The 23,212-nt window shown below is 39.2% G+C and overlaps 1 protein-coding gene across 7 annotated transcripts in view; it reads right to left on the bottom strand.

The window, feature by feature from the left end:
• Positions 1-23,212, bottom strand: part of Eya4 (EYA transcriptional coactivator and phosphatase 4) — a 272,014-nt gene that overhangs the window by 71,485 nt on the left and 177,317 nt on the right. For all 7 annotated transcript variants that reach the window (XM_013516661.1, XM_013516663.1, XM_013516665.1 and 4 more), the window contains exon 4: positions 1,272-1,396. In XM_013516661.1, coding sequence (XP_013372115.1) covers positions 1,272-1,396 — 125 coding nt within the window. The remainder of the gene's footprint in view (positions 1-1,271; positions 1,397-23,212) is intronic.

The following is a 23,212-nucleotide window of genomic DNA, read 5'->3' as shown; positions in this document are numbered from 1 at the left end:
TAATATAATGGCATATTTATTGTCTGAATGACTGCTGTGGGTATTGTGTAATCATCAATGCCTGTCTAGCTTCTGACCTTTCAGTAAAATTACAACTGCACTGTATGACTTCTACATTTTAGTTTACCAGGTCTTACTCAGCTACATATATGTACATAATCATTTGCCAACCCAAGGTCTGATTCCAGAGTACTTGGATATCTCAGTCTTGCTATCTGTACTCAATCTAAAGTTTAAATGTAAATGTTCTTATTCCAGGAGTCATTACTAAATATTCTTATACATTTGTAATCCCATAATTAATTAGCTGAAATTATCGATGCATGTTTAGAGACAAATAAACAATGTAACATGGAGAATGTTAATTTACAAAGGGTTCACCGTAAAACATTAAATGCAAGTAAGTTGCAATGCACACAACTTGACAAAGGAAATTTAGATTGTACAGTTACCCTACATTCAGTGGGAAGAGGTGTGTAGACATTTAGTTAAAATTGAAAAGAAAATATGATGTGGTAAATGCTAGTATTCAGTGAAATGAGTTTATAAAGTAAAACAAGTTCACACAAATTTTACTTAATTGACTAGGTTAAATCTACAGAATTTCAAAATGATTGTGAGTAAATGCAATTGGTGTATTGGGTATGTGTGTAAAAATATATACAGTCTCTCTATACACATACCCAACAGAATTAGATATGTTCTGTCAAGTTGAATGGGTTATATAAATCAATAGGGCTAAATATCTGAAATAATAACTGTTACTTCTTCTAGATGTTGTGGTGCAATACTAGTCTAATGAAATAAAAATTATCTGGAAAAATGTAATCTTTTTAAAAATAAATATCAGGCATTATGTTATTATTCCCTTTGAAAAGAAAATACAGCAGATATGAATATTTCTGTATTTCAAAAACCATTTTTAAAATGAATTATTTTGTGAAAAAATGGGACTAACTTCTTTTTACAATCCAACATAAATCTAAAAAGTAAATCCAAAAAAAAATACAGAAAAAGATGACTTTCTTTAGGCCCTCAAAATCTTGCTTCAGAATATCTATTCTCCCTGAATGTTACCAGCTACACAGGAGGAACACAGATTTCAAGAAAACAAGAGAAAAAGAAATACTATACTAACTATATGTTCCTTGTATATAATGCTGATTATAATATTGATAAAAAGATACTTATTTAATAGTCAATCCCTAAGATCTCAGATTAAAACAAACACTGAGATGGGATTTCGGGTATCCCTGGGGCAACCCACTTACCTCCTGTCCCATTTGTAGTGACTGAAGTGCTGCTGAGATTAGGTTTGTCCAGTTTGGAGCTACCAGGAGTATCACTACCTCCAACGAGAGTGTGAGGACTTGCCAGGTCCTGCATTTCCATGGACCTGTTAGAGCAGAAAGTAGCAGAGCAAAACTGAAATGTCTGCAAATATTTCTCAATAAATTACATGTATCATTCTACTGAGCACATGGTAGATATCACAATAAGAATTGAAATGAGTAGTCAAAATTTCTTAGTCAACTGGTGAATATGCTGGTCCACTGAACATCAACAAAATGATGCAAAAAGTAGTGAATAAATATGAAAAGCTCCCAGAGTAAGTTTGACACCATAGCTTGGTTATGATTTGTGATCCTACAACTTTCTATATAATAATGTAAGATGAAGAGCAGACTGTCGTCTTCACAGTTTAAGCTCACAGGGTCACCCTGCTCTCCTAAGGTGATCACCTCGGCTATAAACACAGAACAATGCTGAAAATGTTTAACTCCCATAACTTGGCATCCCCTGTTCCCACTGAGGAAAAAAATCTCCAGCAAAAAATAAACTATCAATTAAAACCTAGAGTAGAAGCTTCTAGCTGTTCTTGACGACCCCGGTGGCTGAAAATGAGCCCAAGGCTGGGATTTGGAGTTGTACTACATTTGAGATCCACTGAAGAATAGGCGATTTTGACAAAGGTTTGTTCCACACTATGTGCTAGAATTGAAACTCTAAAAGAAAACCCTGGAATTCTGGAAAGGATGACTCTTTTCTGAAAAACAAAGTAGAAAAAAGAATTTCTCTGTGGACCAACGAAGATACACATGCTTTCATGGGAGAAAGAAAACACCTAAAATAAACAAAAGTTAGGAATATTTCTTACCAGTGACTTGAACAACAACAGATACTATGGAAATACTTCAGCTGAAGAAAAGAATAACAAATGAAAACTCAGATCTACAGGATGAAATAAAGAGTAAAATAAACATAAATAGATGTATAGATATCAAAAAATTCTCTTTCGTTTCTCTCCTAATTCATGAAAAGAGAGCCAACTAAAGAAAACATAATTATTTTATACTGTGAGATTTATAGTATGGCATATAAGTAAAATAAAGGGCAATAATAGCACAGAGGATTGTGAAGTAAAATTTTATTTTCTAAGATTCTTCTATTTAGTGTTAGGTGTTATATTAAATTTGGGTAACAGGTAAGTTTAAGATTTATTGTATAACACCTAGTGCTAATGGAAGAACCTTAGAGAATATAATTTTTATTTCACAATCCTTTGTGCTATTATTATCTTTTCTTTTCTTTCTTTTTTTTTTTTTTTTTTTTTTTTTTTGTTTTTTTGAGACAGGGTCTCACTATGCAGTTCAGGCTGGCCTTGAGCTCACTTTGTAGCCCAGGCTGGTCTTGAACTCACAGTGATCCTTCTGCTTCAGCCTCCCGAGTGCTGGGATTGCAGGCATGGGCCACCAAGCCCCACCTGTGCTAGTATTTTCAAGTGTACATAGATCATCAATCAAAAGAGTATAAGCTGGTCTCTAATGCTGATGGATTTAACACTGAAATTTCACAGAATATGGTATCTGACCTCACTGAATTAATTTAGAAACAAAAGCAATCACATATATAAAATATATCCCCAACATTTCAAAATTAAAAACCACAGTACTAAATAATCTCCTAGACATTGTTATATCTCCGGGAGATTATTTAGTACTTAGGAGTAAATCTGGGAGTAAATGTAAATTTAGGAAAAATGATAGTGAAAGCCCATCAAAGTCAAAACTTGTTTTATGGAAATAAAGTAGTGAGTAGTGAGAAATATGTATTGGGAAGGAAAAAGGGCTTAAAAATCTGTAACCTAAGTTTTCACACTAAGAAACTAGAGAAAGAAAAACAAAAGAAAGAGGAAACCATGAAGTGCAGAAAAAGTTCAAATTCTATCCACCATACAGAACATTTACAAATTCAGAAGATGACCTCTGAAGATACTAATGATAATAAAAGGATTATAAAAGCAAGGGAACATTATTAACATTATTATGCCAATTGTTTCAATAACATGTGAAACCAGTGAATTTCTTGAAAGACACAATTGTGAATGGTAACACATGAAAACGGAAAACCTGAGGTATCATTTAAAGTGTAAAACTCTAGATTCATATGATTCCATTAGTGAATGCAATAAAATTTTAAGGAAAAATAGTAACAAACTTCTCCAGATTTTTGTTTTGTTTTGTTTTGAGACAGAGCCTGGCTATGTAGTTCAGCTGAACTCATTATGCATGTGTGTAGTATGTATGTATGTGAATAGCCCAGGCTGGCCTGGAACTCCTGCAGATCTTCCTGACTCAGCCTCCTAAGTGTTGGTATTACGGGTGTGTGCCACCATGCTTGGTTTCCAGATTCAATCAGGTAAATACAAGAGGGAATCACTCTGCTGTAGTAGATCAGACTAACTCTGACATAATACCTGGCCAAGACAACTTTAAGAAGAAAATTTGGGGTCCATATTCCTTAGAAACAAAAAAGAAAAGTGTGTGCTGTTGTTCACATCTACAATGCTTGCTAAAAGTCTCCTACATTCAGATGTGAGACTTATCAGATAATTGGATCATGGGGGTATTATATTCATCTGTGGATTAATCCACTGATGAGTTCACAAGTAAATGTGCAGTTAGAAGCTGGCACCTGGACAGAATTGGCAGGTTACTAGGTCCATGATCTGGAAAAATGTATTCTTTTTCCAGGCTCTTTCCTCTTCTCCTTACTGGATGCCATAATTTAAATAAATTCTTCTGGCAACCTCTTCAGCCATGCCATTTCTGCCTGGGAACAAGCTGATCATGCACCAAACCTACTAAAACTGTGGCCCAAAGGGAAACCTCTCTTCCTTTAAATTGCAGGTGTTGGCTCATCTATCCCAGTGGTGGAAAAACTGACTAATATAGAAAACTGGTACTAGGAGTGGGGTCGTTACTCTGACTGTACCTGACTATGTGGTCCCAAAGCCTTTAAAACTCTTTGCAGGAAGAATTCAGAAATGTTTAGAGCTGTTGGCTCAGAATAGCCCTGGAATGCTACAAGCAAAGCCAGATGGATAATTCTGGTTGGAGCTCAAAAGATCAAAATAATAAACAGTCCAATCTAGGCATAGGTTGCAATTGGAAACAAGGACTCTATTAAAAATTAGACTAGAAGCCATGTGTATTACACTCTGGAAAAAAGTTCATCTTCATTTTTCCCATGTTCTGAGACTTTGCGGGAGACTGAGATTAAGGGCAGTAAATCTGGTAGAGAAAAATGATCCGTAAGGCAGCCCAAAATTCATTTCTGCCTTGCAGTGACCAACCATGGACTAAACCCATTAAAGCTATGCAGCAAAATAAACCTCTCTTCTTTTAAATTATGGGTATTTGGTATATTGTCCCAGTAACAAAAAAACAAGGCTAACTTATACTACATGTAACTGAATATCAAATCAAACCTTGTAATGAAAAGAAAAATGCATCATAACAAAGTGTATTCCATTCTGGGAATCTGAAGCTTAACTGACATTTGGCAATCAATGCAACTCAATATATATAAAGGAATATTATGTTCATGAATTTAAAAATTGTTTGACTATAGTCATCTTCCATCCACTAAACTCTTCAGGAACCTAGGAAAAAAGTATTATTTATTAATCTGATCAAAACAATTCTTGAAAATCTACAGTTTATATTATATTCAATGAGGAAATGTTGAATTATACTATTTCAGAGCCAACACAAAGATATCTGCTTTCCCTTCTTCAGCATTACATTTTATTGTCAACCTTAACCAGCACAAGCCAAAAATAAATACATAAAAGGGTGAAGTTTAGAAAGATAAAACTGTAATCACATGTGACATAAGTTTTTCTGTAGAAAATTTTAAGATGTCCATCCTCAAACTCCAAAATGACTAGAACTAATTGATCCAAGGTACATGCACATGGACTTTGCCAGCACTAAATAAATCATGGGCTAAAAATATCTGAAACTTTAGTCAATACCTTTCAAGTTCAAATACTGAAATATCAAAAGGGTGGTTATTTTGAAGATTCAGCTCAACTCTAGGAGACTCTGAAGGATCAGTCTTTCATGCTAACTGCTGACAGAAGAAAGGATTTACACTCTTGGGAAAATAAGACAAAAACAGAAATCAATCTCTACTGTTTTTTTAAGTATAATGCTTAGAACATTATATATATAGTGATACTGTAGCAGAAGGTGCCTCCCCCATCCAGTACACTTCAGTTTGTTTGTTTTTTTTTTTTTTTTTTTTTTTTTTTGGTTTTTCTCTGGTGCCAGGAACCGAACTCACGACCTTGCGCTTGCCAGGCAGGCGCTTTTGCCGCTGAGCTAAATCCCCAGGCCCTCACTTCAGTTTGTTAGTTGCCCAGGTAATAGTTCCAGTTACAATTCCTGTTACTTTTGTTGCTTAGAAAAGGCTGATCACTATGATGCATACTGTAGGAACTAATCCCCCACTGACAAGCCATTCTGCCTCTGTACGTCTGCTTGCTTACCACATATAAGCCCTAGACCACTAGAGATCAGGGCCTGATATTCTGGGAAGTATCCAAATCAGTGCCCATTGACATAAACAAATCTGCCTATGAATCCTGGGTGTTGTTTCAGTGTTTCTGCTTGCTATAGCATCTGATGCATCAGCAGGGAAGACTGACCATGCTGACCTCTTTGGTCTCCAGTCATCGCCCTCACAGCTGGAGCAAGAACTTCTCCAGATCCCAATGGGCAGGTGTGCCTTGAGATTTCTTGAGTCCACTCACAGTCTGGAGGAAGACCCTTGGCTCCCTGCTCCCAGTTGTTGAACTCAATTTGTTCCTAATTCATGTTTGGAATGAACAGAAAAGTTTGAGAACTGAACATATTGTTACCATAAGAATTGATAGAAAACCAAATAATTGGTTCTGAAGCCCAAAAATTACACTTATAAATTCATTTTCCAGCACTTCTACCAATTTTGCAATGAGGTATTTCTTTAACCCTATTGTGGTTCTCTTAGTTTTCTTCATAGCTGTACTGCTGGCATCACGAACACTCTTTGGAGCCATAGTTATAATATTTTCTGCAAGTGAAGCACAAAAAAAGCATGGTGACGACTGTTTTAATGTGCCAACAAAAGCAGTATATGTTGTCTAGGTGTTATGATTAGTGTCTAGATGTCCTCCCAAAGCCTCATGCAGTCATGGGGCTGGCTTCTAGAGTTTTTTATTAATTCATATCCAGTGCTGGTATTATGGATATGAGTGGTACCCTGGGGTCGGAAGCCTGCATACAGTATAGTAATGGAGGGAATGAGGCCTGCTCTCTGCTGCTCCTGCCTTTTTTGCTCTTGTTGCTTTGCTGTTTCTGCCTCCATGAACTGTTGCCTTCTTCCATGTGCCACGCTGCCTTGGAATCAGCAGAATATGGACTGAAACCTCCACAGACTATAAGCAAAACAAAACTTGCCTTCCTTAATTCTGGGTGTCAGGTATTTTGTGTCATCCATGAGAGAAAAGTAACTAAGACACTGGGCAAGAGTGTCACTTAGACTAAAGCATCACACTTTCTGTCTGTGTCCAGACATGGAGTGTGACTCATTCTTGCCCAAAGAAGTGCTTTTCAAATCAGATTTTCAGTTCCAGTATGGAACAAAGTTACAAACACAAAGCAGGCTTTTTTCAATCTTGCTGGAAAGTCTCAGCTTGGAGATGACAGTCAAGGCATCACTGTTTTATAGATTCTGAGACATAAGCAGTAGGACAGTGTAACACTATTTTGAGAAAAAGCACAGTAAATATGAGACTTGTATATGACATGAAGTTTGGGAATTAGTTGCATGAGCCTCCATGGTGGGTGACACGCTGTACATATTGTCACTCATTGTTGCTGGGAGAGAGAAGTGTTGGTTGTCTGATACTACTGGGAAAAGATAACAGGAACTTAACTCCTAAATTCTGGCCGTATGCACCTTTTGGCTTAGCTGATTTAACTCAGCTTTTCTGAGTTCTGTGATTCCTTCTAGTGAATCACTGACACTGATGGTGATATTGGGACCATCCCCAACCACTGTCCTGCAGATTTTGATTCAGATTGCCACTAGAGGGATTATCTGGACCTTAATATAAGCAAAATGTAGCTGTCTTTCTACAAAAGACAAAGACTGGAACTTGGAGAGGGTGACACAACTAGAACTTGTCATATGGACAAATTCATGGTGGGGAACTGCTGTAAAAGAAAGTTCCAGAAATCAGTACAGAAGCCTCCAGGAAATTCTGCTGAATATTAAACAGTCCCCATAGAGGATAATATTCTATGAAGGTGGGCAATGAGCCATTCAGGAACTGTAAGGTGAATAATTCTGAGAAGTCAAACAAAGCCTTATGTTTGGCACTCCGTCTAAAACCCCTTAGGAATTCCTGCTTCAACATGTGGTTAAACTTGTCCTTGTCTTCAAGGATAACCTAATTCAAAGAGCCCTAACAATGTTAAAAAAAAGGAACTGCAAGGAAGACAGAAAAAGACAAAGAAAGAAAGAAAGAAAGAAAGAAAGAAAGAAAGAAAGAAAGAAAGAAAGAAAGAAAGAAAAGTAAAAGAGGGAAAAAGAAAAGAAAATCATCAGGTTACTATCTGCCAGAAGTGTGACATTTTTAAAGGGAGAGAAAAAGCACCAGATAATGTAAAATCTATTAAGTTATTAGCTATGCAAAGGAACCAAAAAATGTAATTTATTAGACAATAAGGCTATAAGAACACACTTATAAATATAAAAAAGATAATGGAATCAGCAGACAACAATGTTAAAATACATGTCTTAAATAGTTGAAAAGTGAACAAGAAACATGAAAATAAGGAGAGAATAGTAAGATATAAAGTAAAACTTTATGTGCTGAAAACTATGAAAATAGACTTTTTATTGTATTTTCTATAAACCTTTTACAAAGTACTATTTTTTGGTAAATTTACCAAAAAAATAACAAAAAACAAAGACAAAAAAGAAACAACACAAAAAATTAGAAATGATATAGAATTCCAAAAAGAGATGATAGGAAATTAACAATGGTGGTTGTATTACATATTGTTATCTTCAAAGTAGTTGCTCAGATTACCAGATTCTACGAATTTCTACTAAAGTCTAGCAAATACTAAAACAAGTTAAGAATAAATGAACAAAAATTGATAATAAATATACAGAACCTCTGTGTCCTGTAGAACAGCATCAATAAATCTAACCTTTGTGCAATGAGTTACCAGAAGAGAGTTGTGTGGAAAATAAAGTTAATAAGGCTGAATATTTAAGAAATCTGATGACATACATCAATGAAGCACAAGTAGGATACGCTAGACATGCATGCACATATGCCAGGTACACACACAGCCCAAACCAAAGCATGTTATACATTGTCCAAAGTCAGCAACAAAAACAAAAATATTAAAGACGGCAGATAAATGTTCATAGATTGTGTGTGTGTGTGTGTGTGTGTGTGTGTGAAACAATGCAAGCCAGAAGGTAATGTAGTCATTAAGAATGGGGAAAAAAATGCCAACAGAGAACTGTATATCCAGGAAAGATATCTTTCAAAAGGAAGATAAAATAAAGATTTAAAAATGAGAGAACTCATGCATGCAGAGTCACTCTGTCTTAGTTACTTTTCTTTCATTGGAACAAAATCTCTCTATCCCTTCTATAGTATGCAGGACATGCTTAATGTCAGCACTGGATCATGATTAATCACAAATCCTAGATTCAACTGGCTCCAAAAATGCCCCCTCATGATCTCATGAGGCTTTGTGGGGCATCCAGACACAAACCATAACACATTTTAAAGAATGTTAAAGGAAATTTCTCAGGTGGAAAGAAAATAACACACAGGCAGGAACTGTCTGTTTTGTTCACTGTTATTTTCCTATTGACTGACCAGGTTCCGAGAATATAGTGGTTTCTCAATACATGTTCAATGAACAAATGAATGAGTAAAAAGACATAGGAGCTATTTGCAGCTTAGCAAAAGCTATGAAATCAAGTAAATGAGTGTAAATTTAAGTATGAAAATCTGGATGAATGAGTTTAAATTGCAGTCAGAAATCAGATTTACTAATCATGGTGCAAACAGAAGAAAACCCTCTAGGAAATCCAGGAACAAAAGCAATTTTAAAAATAGCAGGATCTAAAATGTAGTGTGTGTAGACATTTCTGATTAATTATAGTAATGAAATCATAGTAATTAAATTCCTGGATTTAACTATAGTAAATAATGAAAACTCTTAATTTCATTATCTCCACTGGAACTATCCAACACAAAGACTTTGTATTTAATGGTGCAAACAAATCAGTGATTGCACTGTCACAGGCATTAGGATCACAGAGTAAAGCCAACACAGTCCTGCCCTCAAGGAATCTAAATCTAAATCAGCTGGCAGAGCCGGTACATAGAAATTCAAGGCCGGAAATATGAAAAGTTCCCAGCGAATGAAATGGACAGAAATCAATATAAACTTAAACAACCAGAAGACGTTTCTTAGGAATTGATAGCTGGGTTTTGACAAAAGACCTTAGGGAGGCACCTGTCCAATGCTATTGCTAAAACTATGAGGCAGTGTAGGGGATGGTAGCCAAGCTGGACCAGAAGCAGGATGAGTCAGCCAGGAGAACCAGTCAGGAATGAAAGCATGGAGGCCACACTACAGAGAGTAACCAAGAGGCAACAGGAACTGTTGCTTCTCCAAAATGACAACAAAAATTAATAGCCAACAAAGAAAATATAGACTTTACATGGCACATTCCAGTTCACAGGCATCTGAAACACAGTTATCTGGATCCAGGGGGAACTTTAGTTCACTTTGCTTACACTGGTTTCAATGGTTTGATACTTTTGACAATAAAAGACTCTTTGAAAGACAGAGGTGCATTATTATTACCAGGGGTAGAGCAACCACACTCCTGTACATGCTTTGTAATGAATTTAACCATGAAACTTCATGTTATTTTACAGTTTAATACACTCAAAATGTATAAAATATAAAATTTACTTTAAGGTTTAACAAGTAATTATTAATACCTACAAATTTTTTCTGAGTACGTATTTCACAACACATTTTATGCCTGCTTTTTCACATATACTGTCTCCATTCATCTTTAAAATGGCACGTTGACATATGCATGATTTTCCACCTTTGCTAAATGGAGAAATTGAAAATCAGAGCATGCCCAAGGTAATGCAAGTAGAAAACAGCAGCACCAGAACTTGGTTTCAGAGGATCTTTCTATCACATGTTCTGTTTTCTATTTAAGTAATTTTAATTGTTTCATACTGTAAGACCGCAACCAGAATGCACAACTCTGCAACTAAAGCACTTGAAAAGTTTTTGAAAGTTACCAATGTCAAACTATTTTGCTAACTCTACACTGCTTATTATGACTTTGCCTGGTGACACTCTTTTCCTCCCAAAGGTCTTCAGTTCCCTTTGAATGCTCTTATGTCATCAAGCCATGTAAACACTGGCATCCATCTGCCTGAGTAATAGGAGGAAGCCAATGTACCCAAAGACAAACTCATTTAAAAATAAAGAATAGCAAATCCCATGCACCTTGTATAGTGATTCCTTTCTATAATTTTTCTGTACATAGATGATTTTTTGAAATATCTTCTTCAAAGCCAAGGAAGGGCAATTGTTACATTTGTGCAGTTTAGAATCTGCTCCAACTCAAAAGGCATGATTCATTCCACACAGATCCCGGTAATGAGGCATGGCCTGGTTTATTTATAGGTCTACTCTATCAGTTGTTCATGACCCGGGAAATGCAAAAGCATCTTAGACTTTCAAAAACAGTCTCATATCAGCTTTTCCTCTTTGTATAAATTAGCGGGAAGTGTGGTTGCACATTTCTATTCCTCATGTTCTCAGAATCCATCTAGCTAGCTAGCAAAACTGCCTTTTGACCATCAGAACGAATTTGAGGGTAAGAGCTCCGGTATTTAATTTGTTCATATTGTCCTTTGCTATGCAGTATAAACTCAATTCTCTTGGATGAACAGAAATAACAATATAGCTTCTTCTGATGCCTAGCATGTAAGGCATCCGTAGAGCAGGGATTGTTTACCATTTTATTCATTGCTTTCCACCCACCCTCTCCCCCTCTGCTAGAGTAGTAGCATATTTAGTGGGTTCTAACAAATGAACAATAAAATAGCAATGGTAAACCTTAGAGAAATTGATTTGAGTTACTTGGAGTCAAATGTAGTCTAGTTCACTAAACACCACTCAAGCTTCTACAGTACTCTAGGGAGAGTTCTAGGAACACAAAGTATCTTCAAAGGTTTTGCAGCCTACTGACAAAGAAATGGAAGAGGCAGAGGAGGCAAGGACTAGTTCTGTGATGCGAATGTGTGTCGCGGTGTTCATATCTGTATGTCTATATGTCTGTAAGACTGAACTCTCCCAAGAGAGTTAGTGGTGCGTGTGTGTGCACGCGTGCGCACACACACGCTGTGTATGGGAGAGAAATGGAGGCTCTGTGTGTGTGCAGAAGGTCATTAAGGAAGGAAAACTAATGAAGCAATTTGGTCAGCTGAGCTCAGAGGAAAAAGTAGTGCATATCACTACAGAGTAGCAGTTTTCTACTTTCTGGAAAACATATAGGCTTTAAAAAATATCAAGTAACAATGCCAGGTCATCTCAACCTAACACATTTCAGATTAGGGCTCAAAGTCCTTGTCATAGCTGAAGCCCTGAGCCAAGTACTCTCTGCTGGCAGTAAGGCCGGGAGATGCAGCACCTCTCTGCAGCTGGTGTCTGTGTCACCACCGATCAGGTGGACAGGCAGTCCCAGCCAGAGGCCCTCACCAACCCATTTCCCCAGACAAGGTCAAGACTGGGCTCAGCAGTGAGGATGAAACGGCAGGAGGAGAGGACACTTAGCAAGGATCAGAGAAACGGGCTGTGCAAAAGGAAGGGTGCTGTTCTCCCAATTTGCCAGTGACCTCATGGCCGTCCCTGAGGCCAGCACGAGTGCTTGCAGTGCAAGTGACCCTTCTGCCAGGGTGACCTCAGGCCCCAGAGCAACAGCAAATGCAGCTGTGAACATACTGTTCTCTGGACACTTTCACAATCCTTCCTTTCCAGGGCTTCCGGCTCTCAACCTGAGCTCTGTACCTCGGGCCCTTCCTTTGTTGTAACTCTACCAAATTTGTATAAAACACATCCATCTCTTGCACCCCAAGAAATTAGAGTTGATATTTCACAATAATGGGGACATTTCTCAAAAGTTTTGTTTTCAAAATCTTGCCTTTACTGGAAAACAAAAATCCGACAGATCCTCCAAGCATTATTTGAATGGTGCAGGACTCAAATTTCTATCAGATCAGCTACAAACCATGGTTAAGGAAGCAAGAAATTATTTTCCCCTAGAAAGTAGTGGGGTAAAGCTGTAAAGCCAGAATCAAAATATTTAATGCCACCAATTATGCAAAGAAGTACATGTATCCTTTCTTTTTCTAAAGAAAAAAATTCACCAGTAAGGAAGAATCATTCTACAGGATGAACAAATGACAATTATTTTTCAAGACTAGACCGCTGAACAAGCAAGAACAGAGCATTAATATAATGAACAACATAAAAGATGGTTACCTACTAATTGAGCTTCAGTTTCTGAGGAGACATCAGATTTCCTTAAATATAAAACACTGTAATAAGTTTAAGGTTCAGTGTGATATTAAGGACCTGTGCTGTCACCTCAATACTTAGTTTTAAAGCCCTGTCTCTGCCATTTACCCATCATGTTACTTTAGGCTAAAATTGAAGTTAATAAGATCCACTCGAGGGCTACCATGGAAATTAAGCAAAATCACGTACATAAAGCAGTTTCACGTATAGAATGGTACCTACCACCACAGTACATAGTACCTACTACCACAGTACATAGTACCTACTACCACAGTACATAGTACCTACTACTACAACCACTCCTGAAATACTAACAATAGACACGTGCTTTGTTAGTTTGAAAACTATATTATCAAGAAAAAAGTTTTTTCCTGTGAGGCAGCCCCAACCAGGTATGGTGGTGCATGCCTGTAGTTGCAGCATTCTGTGAGGCCATGGTGTCCCTGGAAGTTTGGACTCAGAAGAAAGCTCACTCATCAGGACAGGTCAGGTCTAAATCTTCTGGCATCAAGGAGCTGTCCTGGATGAGGGACTTTCCACCTGCAGCTCAGGAAACTCGGTTCTTCCATGCCCTTGGGCCACTGCAAGCTCCTCCACCTTTCCAGTGTTGCTCTTGGAGGATATTCCAGGGTTCTTTCTAAACTATTGGACCTGCAGCCACATCATTATGGTACAAAAGATGCAAAGATCTCTGCTTCCCTCGGGACTTCCAGCAGTCTGGAGAGTAGGTGAGGGACACTCTCAGACACTGTAGGGTTCTAACCCACGCTGCAAACAGCCAAAGAAGTTCCCACGTCTGTGTCACAGCTGATGTTTCCGAGCCCCATTTCTAATCAGTTGCTAAATATATACTTGGCACTTAAAGCCCAAGTGAACAGCTTTTCATATATCCCAAAGCCATGTTATGAGATCAAATCCATTGGTTCAGCCTGTGCTGTTAATTTCTGGTTCTGCTTTCGGTGTGATCTTTCCCCATGCCACGTGATCAGGAACTACCACAGCACACCCTCAACGCCGTCACAATAGGACCAGCAGGTGTAGGCCAGTGGCAGGGCAGCTCCTGAATGGTCACGGAAGCACCCCTCCGGATTTCTATCGGCTCTTCAGGGACAGTACTGAGCTAACAACAGTAGTATCATTCAGACTCTTTTTCTTTCTTTCCTCATAAATGTAATGAAAGCCTTTGACACATGCTTAATTAAATTCCAGATATACTAAGTAAAGGTAATGCATGCTTTTCTTCTTTATGTCTGATATTATTATCATTAACAATCAGGAGGGGGCTGGGGATTTAGCTCAGCGGCAAAGCGCCTGCCTGGCAAGCGCAAGGTCGTGAGTTCGGTTCCCGGAACCGGAGAAAAACCAAAAACAAACAAACAAAAAAAACATAAAAACAATCAGGAGGTTATTTGACTTAGAGAATTATGCAGAACTGGATTCTAATGACTGTGGTCCTATAATCATTTACATTTGATTATGCATGAATTTTATTTGTAATCAGCAACTCATTGGTGTCTAGTTTATTACCTTACATGAAGCAATTGAAAAATTGATTTTTTTTTTTTAAGAAAATCGCATGATGAAATACACATACGGATGGTGTTCTCTGAGACAATAACTTGGACTGGAGATCAGGAACACGAGTTTAAGTCTGTCATTACTATCTCAGAAAAGTTAATGGACGTGTGTGTGTGTGTGTGTGTGTGTGTGTGTGTGTGTGTGTAGTTTTCCAAGTATCTTGGGTTTACAAGGCTCGCTAAATAACACCGAGACTCTTCTATACACAGGTATTCCCTACTCTGGTCCTTTCCCTGCCAAGACATTCTGTCTCTTTATGAGGTTACTCAACCCATTCATTTTGAGAGCAAGGAAGTTAGCACCTGCCGCGAGGGATCAGAATGTGAAATGTGATGACAGAGCCCTGTGATAAGTGCCTGACCTTAGCAAACAAAAATAAAACCTCAGAGTAAAGACGAAAATACAGCCACATATAAGCCAGTGTTGTGTGACCCTTAACAGAAGCAGTTAAAGTTCCATTCTGCCAGAAGCTGTAGCCGAGCTGTACACAATTGAGGGAACAGTAGTGGCGGGGGTGGGACATCCGGAAACTCCCCCCTTCCCCACCCATATGACACTAGAACCTGATAGTCACCATTAAAAAAAAAGCCAGCAAGCCATCTTAGTGATAGGACCCCACCGCCCATTTCTCATCTGGCACAAGAGTTCACGGAGCCAATCCAAACACAATGCAGAGCCCTTGAAATCAGCAGGAGCTCAGCACTCCATGGGTGCCAAAGAGCAAGATGAGAAATGGGGCTGGCATAAATATTCAATTGGGAAGTTATGGCCAATCTTCTTGCACTGTGTGTTTAGTGCAACTCAAAACTGCTCCACCTGGTTCCTGCTGGCTCCTTCTTGTCTACCAGGGGCTGGCAGCTGGAAGGCAGGCTGAGCCCGGGAGATCTTTTAATTTGCTGTAGCACCAGGAGGGCAGGCAGGAGGAATGACAATGCATTTGCCGGGATTCAATTACAGAGCTGTCTTTCCCAGGTGGGAGGCCCCTCTGAGAGCAGAGAAGTCAATGCTTCTATTTGTTAAGGTCCTTTAGGAAATGAGCCCTGGTTTGCAAATCCTGAGGGTGTGGAGTAATGCTCTAAGGTCTGCCCTCACGCTGAAAGTCCTGGCAATACCATTTAAGCAAATTGAATATTTTGTTAGGCTGCTGTGTAATCTTTATTTTTCAATTGTTTTCCAAAATAAAATCATACTGTAACTTCAGGTAGCAACTTCTAATTTCTTAGTGTAAACTGTTTAGCATATAAAATGTTAGATGACAGAAGTTTTAGGTCACTTTTCCATGTACCTCATTGATAAAAAGGTATTTAAAAATCATATAAATTTAAATGCCTTCTAAACATTAACATTCAAGTGGATCACATGATATTCTAAATTTAAAGCATTTGAGTAATTCCTAGAAGCTTGATAAAAATATCTACCATGTAATTATTTCTTTACAATAAAATGTCAAATCACATGAATTTTAAAGACCCTGACCTCAATAACGCTGGCAATCTTTCAAGTGGGAGTGTGCTTCACATTTCATCTACTACAAAGCAAAATTTGTTAAATGTCAAGAGGAAGACTGCATAAGTGTTAGAATATTTCCACATGAACGGTGATGTTAATCACAAGCCAAAATTATCTCCCCATTAAAATAGATTTGCCTGTGCTTTTATAGACATTCTTCAATTTATGATGTGTTTGTGTCCCCAAAACTCACTGTAAATTGAAAAGTCAAACATATATTTGATGCACATAATCTACCTAGCTTATCTGAGTTTGCGTGAAATGTACGCAGAATACTTAGCCTACAATTTGGCAAAAGCACGTGACATAAAACCTATTTATAATAGTCGTGACTCTCATAAATTGAATACTATACTGAAAATGAAAACTAGAGTGGTTGTGTGAGTAAGCTTTTGTACCACTGGGAAGTCAAAATACTAAGTAGAGCCATTGTAAATTAGGGAGCATGTGTATAGGCTGCCTTGTGTACTCCTTACCTGCTTTGTCCTATTTCTACACTTTACTATATTTATTGTTAGGTAGCTCATTTTTTTTAAAGTTGCATTTGACTCACTTTTAGTTCACTCCTGCCCTAGAGCAGCCTGTGCTCTCCATGGCAATCCACCAACTCATTGACATCAGTCCTCTCCTTTACAACCTTCTAGTGCCTTTTGCTCCCTCTCAGAGTCACTCCTAAGTGTCACTCTCCTTACTCCTTACACAATACAGAATGCTATGTTTTTCTCACCTCATCTCCTAAGTGGCCCTCTCACTCATGGTGCTCCATTCCCTACATCCCACCTCACCAACCCCACCTGCTGTTCTTTACTGTTGCCCAACACACACCTGGATTAAGTTCTCCGCACTTGATGTTCCTTTTCCACGCAGTGTGTTCCCTAAACTATGCTCCTGGTCCTGTCTATGTTCAAACATCCCTGTTCAGAGACCTCTCACTGACCTTATATAACACAGCAACTCTTACAGGAAATTATGACCAACAGTCCCGGAAACTGTTTTGCTCTTCTTTGAGGCAATTATCTTCCTGACATTTTGAATGTTTATTCATTGTCTCTCCTTCTCGGATACATACAAGGAGTTTTTGTTCACAGTTATATTTACAATGCTTAAAACTATGGCTGTTACTTTGGAAATGCTCAATTAAAATTTGTTAAATGTACAAATAAATTTTTCAGCAATTTCAATTGATCTACCCACTTAGACTCAGTTATCCAGGCTTTATTTTATTGCTCAATACTAACCATTATTTTGGAGGCAGAGTTTTACTGTTTTTTAGACTCAATTCTCTGTTAAATAAAAAACATGGTTCCAGCATTGTATCAATCAGTGCTTACTAGAGAAACAGACTTAATGGAAGATGTAAAAATATTTAAGAATTTACAAGACTGACTTCCAATGGCTGCCCACAGAGTCAGGTGTGGGAGAGTGCAAAAGGTTGGTCTGTGAACTAGGGGTCCAGTGAAGGACAGAGTGAAGGCTTGGAGCTCAGTGGAGTGTCCCGTGTGAGCCCAGATCAGGAGGCCAAAGGATCTGTGCTGGAAGGCAGGAGACAGCGTCCAGGGTGAAGGCTAACACTGGTGCTGCTCTAAAGAAGGCAGAAGCAACCCTCCCTTCTTTGTTTCCCTTTTATACCATTCTGGCCACAATCTTCCGTAGGGTGGGTCTTCCATACCCAGAAATATGCTGAGCCAGTTTAGTCGGGCATTTCTCACTCAAGTTGACACAGTCAGTTAACCATCATAATCCACCCCTTGTCAACTTGACAACCAGACACATTTCTTTAAACCACAGACTCCAGATACAAAGGCAAGTTTATAATTATGTCTAACATGTTAATCATCCTGCATATGAATGGAAATATACTAAGTCCTTCCCCAGAATAGAAGGCAAGTTTTCTTTGGGTGATGCTTACTCCTAACCTTCTATAACTTGAACACTGTCATACAGGTTTCACAATATTTAAAAACCAATCTTAAGTCTGTCAACAGTATATTACATTGGAAGCATATTAGGAGAGAAATATTACAATTACAGTCTTTGCTTCTGTAGCTGGTCACAGGGCCACAGTGGGTATTTAGAACTACCTTCTTCCACTACCCATTCTGTATTCCCTTGACCTCCAACAAGCACCTCAGCAGAACTTGATTCTCTCCCTTGTGGAGAGAATTGGGTTGTTGTAGTTTCCCATTGACTTTAATACCAGGGCATGGTAATACTAGGAGGTTCCCTAGGGGATCTGGGTCAATGGTCCCTGCCAACACTGTAACTCCCCTTTTAGCTTCTTTCTTCAGGCATGAGGAGACCAAAATGGACAGAGGGAAGTCTTTGCTTCAAGTTGAATGATATCATTGTTTTGCTTCCTGGTACAAGCCTTCTCCCCTTGGGTACTAAGATTTCTAAGCCAGCAGAGCATAAGTTCATAGGAATAGGAAAGAAAAATTTTTGCTGGTGAATTACTAAGGGTAATTGTGAGTGGTACCAATCCCAGTTTCACCCCTCAATTCTTGAACTCAGAAATTCTGGCTATGGGAGACACAGTACCATGTAGCAGACACTGACTCAAAGCATATACGGCCTTTTGAAGAACCTTGCCTCAGCCCTGAAAGCTACTACCAAAAGTCAGCTGTGCTGTAACTGTGTCTCCAAAAGATGATTCTCACTTTCTATCAATCCAGGTGCTTCTGGATGGTGGGGAATGTGAAAACACCAGTGAATTCCATAAGCATGATCCCATTGCCTTACTTGTTTGGCTGTAAAATGTGTTCCTTGGTCAGAGGCAGTACTGTGTGGCATTCCATGATGTTGGATAAGTCATTCTGTAAGTCCAAGATGATAGTTTTGGCAGAAGCATTACACGCAAGGAAGGTAAATCTATATCCAGAATAAATGTCTATGCCAGAAAATTCAGTTCTTTCATTATGGAAGGAGTCCAATATAATCAGCCTTCCACCAGGCCACAGACTGATTACTTCAGTGTTGGTCTCTGCTGCTGGCACATTGGGCATTCAGCAGTGGCTATGGCCAGATCAGCCTTGGTGAGTGGAAGTCCACGTTGCTATGCCAATTCACAACCTCCATCTCGGCCATCATGGGCACTCTGTTCATTGGGCAATGACCGGGTGGCTGAAGAAAGAGGTTGACCACTAGCTACAGAAGGGATCATCTTATCTAGTTGATGGTTAGAGTCCTTTTCTGCTGAGGTCACTTTTTGGTGAGTGTCTCTATGGAATACAAATAGTTTTACATTCTTACCCATATGGAGAGCTCCATCCACATACTTCTTCTCCAAATATCTTTGTCACCAATTTTCCAGTCATGTTCCTTCCAAGTTCCTAAGCAACCAGCCAGACCATGGATAAACAACCCATGAATCAGTATACACATTCACACATCTGGCCTTTTCTTCTACCAGACAAAATGTACTACAAAGTGCACTGCCCAAAGTTCTTCTCACTGTGAAGATTTCCTTTCACCACTCTCCTTCAGGGATGTCCTGGAAAGGGGCTTACTGTTGCAGCTGTCCACTTGTGGGTGGTGAGCAGAACCATCCGTAAAGCAGGTGCCAGCTTTCTCTTCTTCTGACAGCTGGTCCTATGATATATACCATGAGCCTGTAGACACAGGCTGTGAAACAGAAGGCAGTATACCAGAAGTAGGAGCCATGGACATCTGGGCAACTACTACATGTAACTTACTTGTACCCTCTGGGCCTGCTCTGGCTCAATGATGCATGTACCATTTACATTAATGATAGACTGTTGCTGTGCACGTCCAACCTTATGACTCAGTGGTATCATGAATATCAAGTTCGTGACAGGCAACTCAGATCACATGGTAGCCTGGTGTCCCATGGTCAAGCATTCAGTTTCCACCAAGGCCCAGTAAAAGGCCAAGGGCTTTTTTCAAAGGAGAGTAATTGTCTGTAGATGATAGCAGAGCCTGATGTCAAAATCCTAAAGGCCTCCTCTGCAAGTCACCTATGGGGACCTGCCAGAGACTCCAAACAGTATCTCTCCCTGCTACTGAGGTTTCATGTACCATTAATTCTATTGGATCATATGGCCCCAGTGACAGAGCAGCCTGAATGACAGCCTGGACCTGTTGCAAAGCCTCCTCCCGTTCTGGGCCCCACTCAAAATTAGCAGCTTTCTGAATCAGTCACTAAATGGGCCAGAGGAAAACACTTGAGTGAGGCCGGGGATATAGCTCAGTGGCACAAGTGCCTGCCTGGTAAGCACAAGGTCCTGAGTTCAATTCCCAGTACCAAAACCAAAATACACCAAAACACTTAAGTGAGGAATGTGTTACTTTCAAAATCCAAATAGACCCACTAGGCACTGTGCCTCTTTTTCAGTCGTAGGGGAAACCAGATGCAAGAGCTTATCTTTTACCGTAGAAGAGATATCTCTACATGTCCCCACCACTGCACTCCTAGAACTTTCGCTGAGGTAGAAAGAACTTCAATTTTAGTGGAATTATTTCCCAGCCTCTGGTTCTCAAATGCTTTACTAACAAATCCAGAGTGGTTGCTCTCTCCTGCTCCCTTGGCCCAATCAGCATAATATCATCACTGTAACAGATGTGTGAGACCTTGTGGCAGAGAAAGATGATCAAGATCCCTGTGTAATAAACTGTGACACAGGGGTTGAGAGTTAATAGAAGCCTGAGGTAGGCAGTGAAAGCAAATTATTTGCCAGCTGAAAGCAAATTCTTCCTGATGGCCCTCACTGATAGGTATGGAGAGGAAGGCATTTGCCAAATCAATAGTTGCATACCATGTACCGGGAGATGTGCTACTCTGCTCAACCAAGGTCACCACATCTGATACAGCAGCTGCAATCAGAGTCACCACTTGATTCAATTTATAGTAATCTGCAGTCTTTCTCCAAGACCCACCTGTCTTCTGAACTGGCCAAGTGGAAGAATTAAATGGTGATGTGTTAGGGACTACCGTCTCTGCCTCTGTCCTTCAAGTCCTAGACAGAGGCACTGATCTCTGCAACCCTTCTATGGATGTGAAACTGTTTTTGGTTTAATGTTTTCCCAGGCAAGGGCAAGGTCAATGGTGCCAACTTTGCTTTTCCAACCATAGTAGCCCTCACCTTACAAGTTAAGGAACAAACGAAAGAATCTGCCATGTACTAAGTACATTTATCCCAATTATGCACTCTGGAACTGGGGGAATGACTATAGGATGGATTCGAGGACCTACTGGACCCACTGTAAGTCAGACCTTTGCTAAACTTTTTTGATCATCTGACCTCCATAGACCCCTCTTCTTATTGGAGGGCCACAGTGACACTTTGGATCCCCTGGAATCAACATTAGTTCAGAATCAGTATCCAGTAATCCCCCAAATGTCTGATCATTTCCCTTCCCCTAGTGTACAGTCACTTGGGCAAAAGGCCTTGTGTCTCTTTGGGGAAAGAGGGGAGAAAGATTGACCACATACATTTTTGGTGCATCAGGACCCTTCCCTCAGGGGACCATCCTCACTTTCATTCGAGGAGTTCTGGGTCTGTATACTGGCTTGAGTGCGGGAACTGGTCCAGGGGCTGTAGTTCCCTGTTAGTACCATTTGAAGTGGGTTTCTGGGTTCATTAGTCATTAAATTTCTTCAATTATATAAATCTGGCAAAAATTTTGTAGGCTTGCCATCTATTTTACATTTGGGAGCATGATGGCTAATCAGCCAATGTCATGGGACTACAGGTGTCAGACCATTCTGATCATTGTTTTGCTTGTGCTAGCCATTAACAGTAAGTATGTCCACTTTGCCATTTGCAATTAAGAGCTACCACTTGACCCCCATCACTCTGGATCCAGTCAAACCCATTGCCCTTAAGTTTCCCAGTTGAGTAATTGAAGTCCGCACTATAAAGTCCAGCATATAAAGAAAAGCAATGACAAGACTCTTTAGGGATGCCAGTGCTCCCCTCAGGAATCTGTTTCTCAAGGTGTCAGTGAAAGGTACATTTTTTTGATCATCCCAGTGTGGCAGATTAGGTTTGACATGGAAAATCCATTACAGCATTCTCACTGCCCCTTACCAACAGTAAACTATGGAATGTCAGACATCTCTCACTCATTTACAGTGGGTCATCTTTTGATCTACTCTTCTGCCAACCAGCCAAATAAAGTAATGAAGTACTTTACCCCACAAGATGCAACATTAAATTCAGAATCTCTGCCCCTAATGAGTCTATATCAACAAAATCAACCTGGTCCAGGTGTACATCTTCGCTACCATTGTCCCACACTTGTAAAATCCATTCCAACATGTGCTAGTCAGGCCTCTGCTTGTACGAGTCAGAAAACTCTACTTCAAAGAATCAACAACTGGGATCTCATCTTGAAAAGTTTTTGCATATCTAAAGAAATCACCAGTAAAATAAAAAGAAAACCCACGAAGTGGGAAAAAAGTTTAGCTAACTGCCCCTTAGGCAAAGGGCTTCTATCTAGGACATATAAAGAATTTTTAAAAAATCAGGCCTCCCAAATTCAAAGATCCAATCCAAAAATGGGCAACTGAAATGAATACACACTTCTCTAATGAAGAGATAATAATGGCGAATAAATACATGAAAAATGTTCAACATCATTATTCATTCAAGAAATGCAAATTAAAACAACAATGAGATTCCATCTCACCCCAGAATGGCTATCATCAAGAAATCAACCAATAACAAATGCTGGAGAGGCTGTGGGGAGAAAGGAACCCTATTCTACTGCTGGTGGGAGTGTAGATTGGTGAAACCACTGTGGAAATCAATTTGGAGATTCCTCACAAAACTAGGATTGGAAGTCCCATTTAACCCAGCTATTCTCCTTCTGGGTATTTTCCTAGAAGAATTAAAGACATTGTATCTCAGCGATATATGTGCACCCATGTTTATAGCAGTACAATTTGTTATAGCTAAATCTTGGAAACAACCCAGATGCCCATCCACTGAGGAATGGATAAAAAAGTTGTGGCATTTTTATACAATGGAGTATTACTCAGCTATTAAAAAAGATAAACTTGAGGCTTTTGTAGGTAAATGGATGCAACTAGAGACCATACTCATGAGTGAAATGAATCGGACCCACATGTGTAAACATCATGTTGTCTCCTTGGTGCACGAACCTGAAAGACTAGGTAAAACTTA

The sequence above is a fragment of the Chinchilla lanigera genome, unplaced genomic scaffold, assembly GCF_000276665.1.
Source record: "Chinchilla lanigera isolate Chin_1 unplaced genomic scaffold, ChiLan1.0 scaffold00035, whole genome shotgun sequence".
Taxonomy (NCBI): Eukaryota; Metazoa; Chordata; class Mammalia; order Rodentia; family Chinchillidae; genus Chinchilla; species Chinchilla lanigera.
Note: the sequence above shows the minus strand (reverse complement) of the source record. Positions and strands in the feature narration are given on the sequence as shown.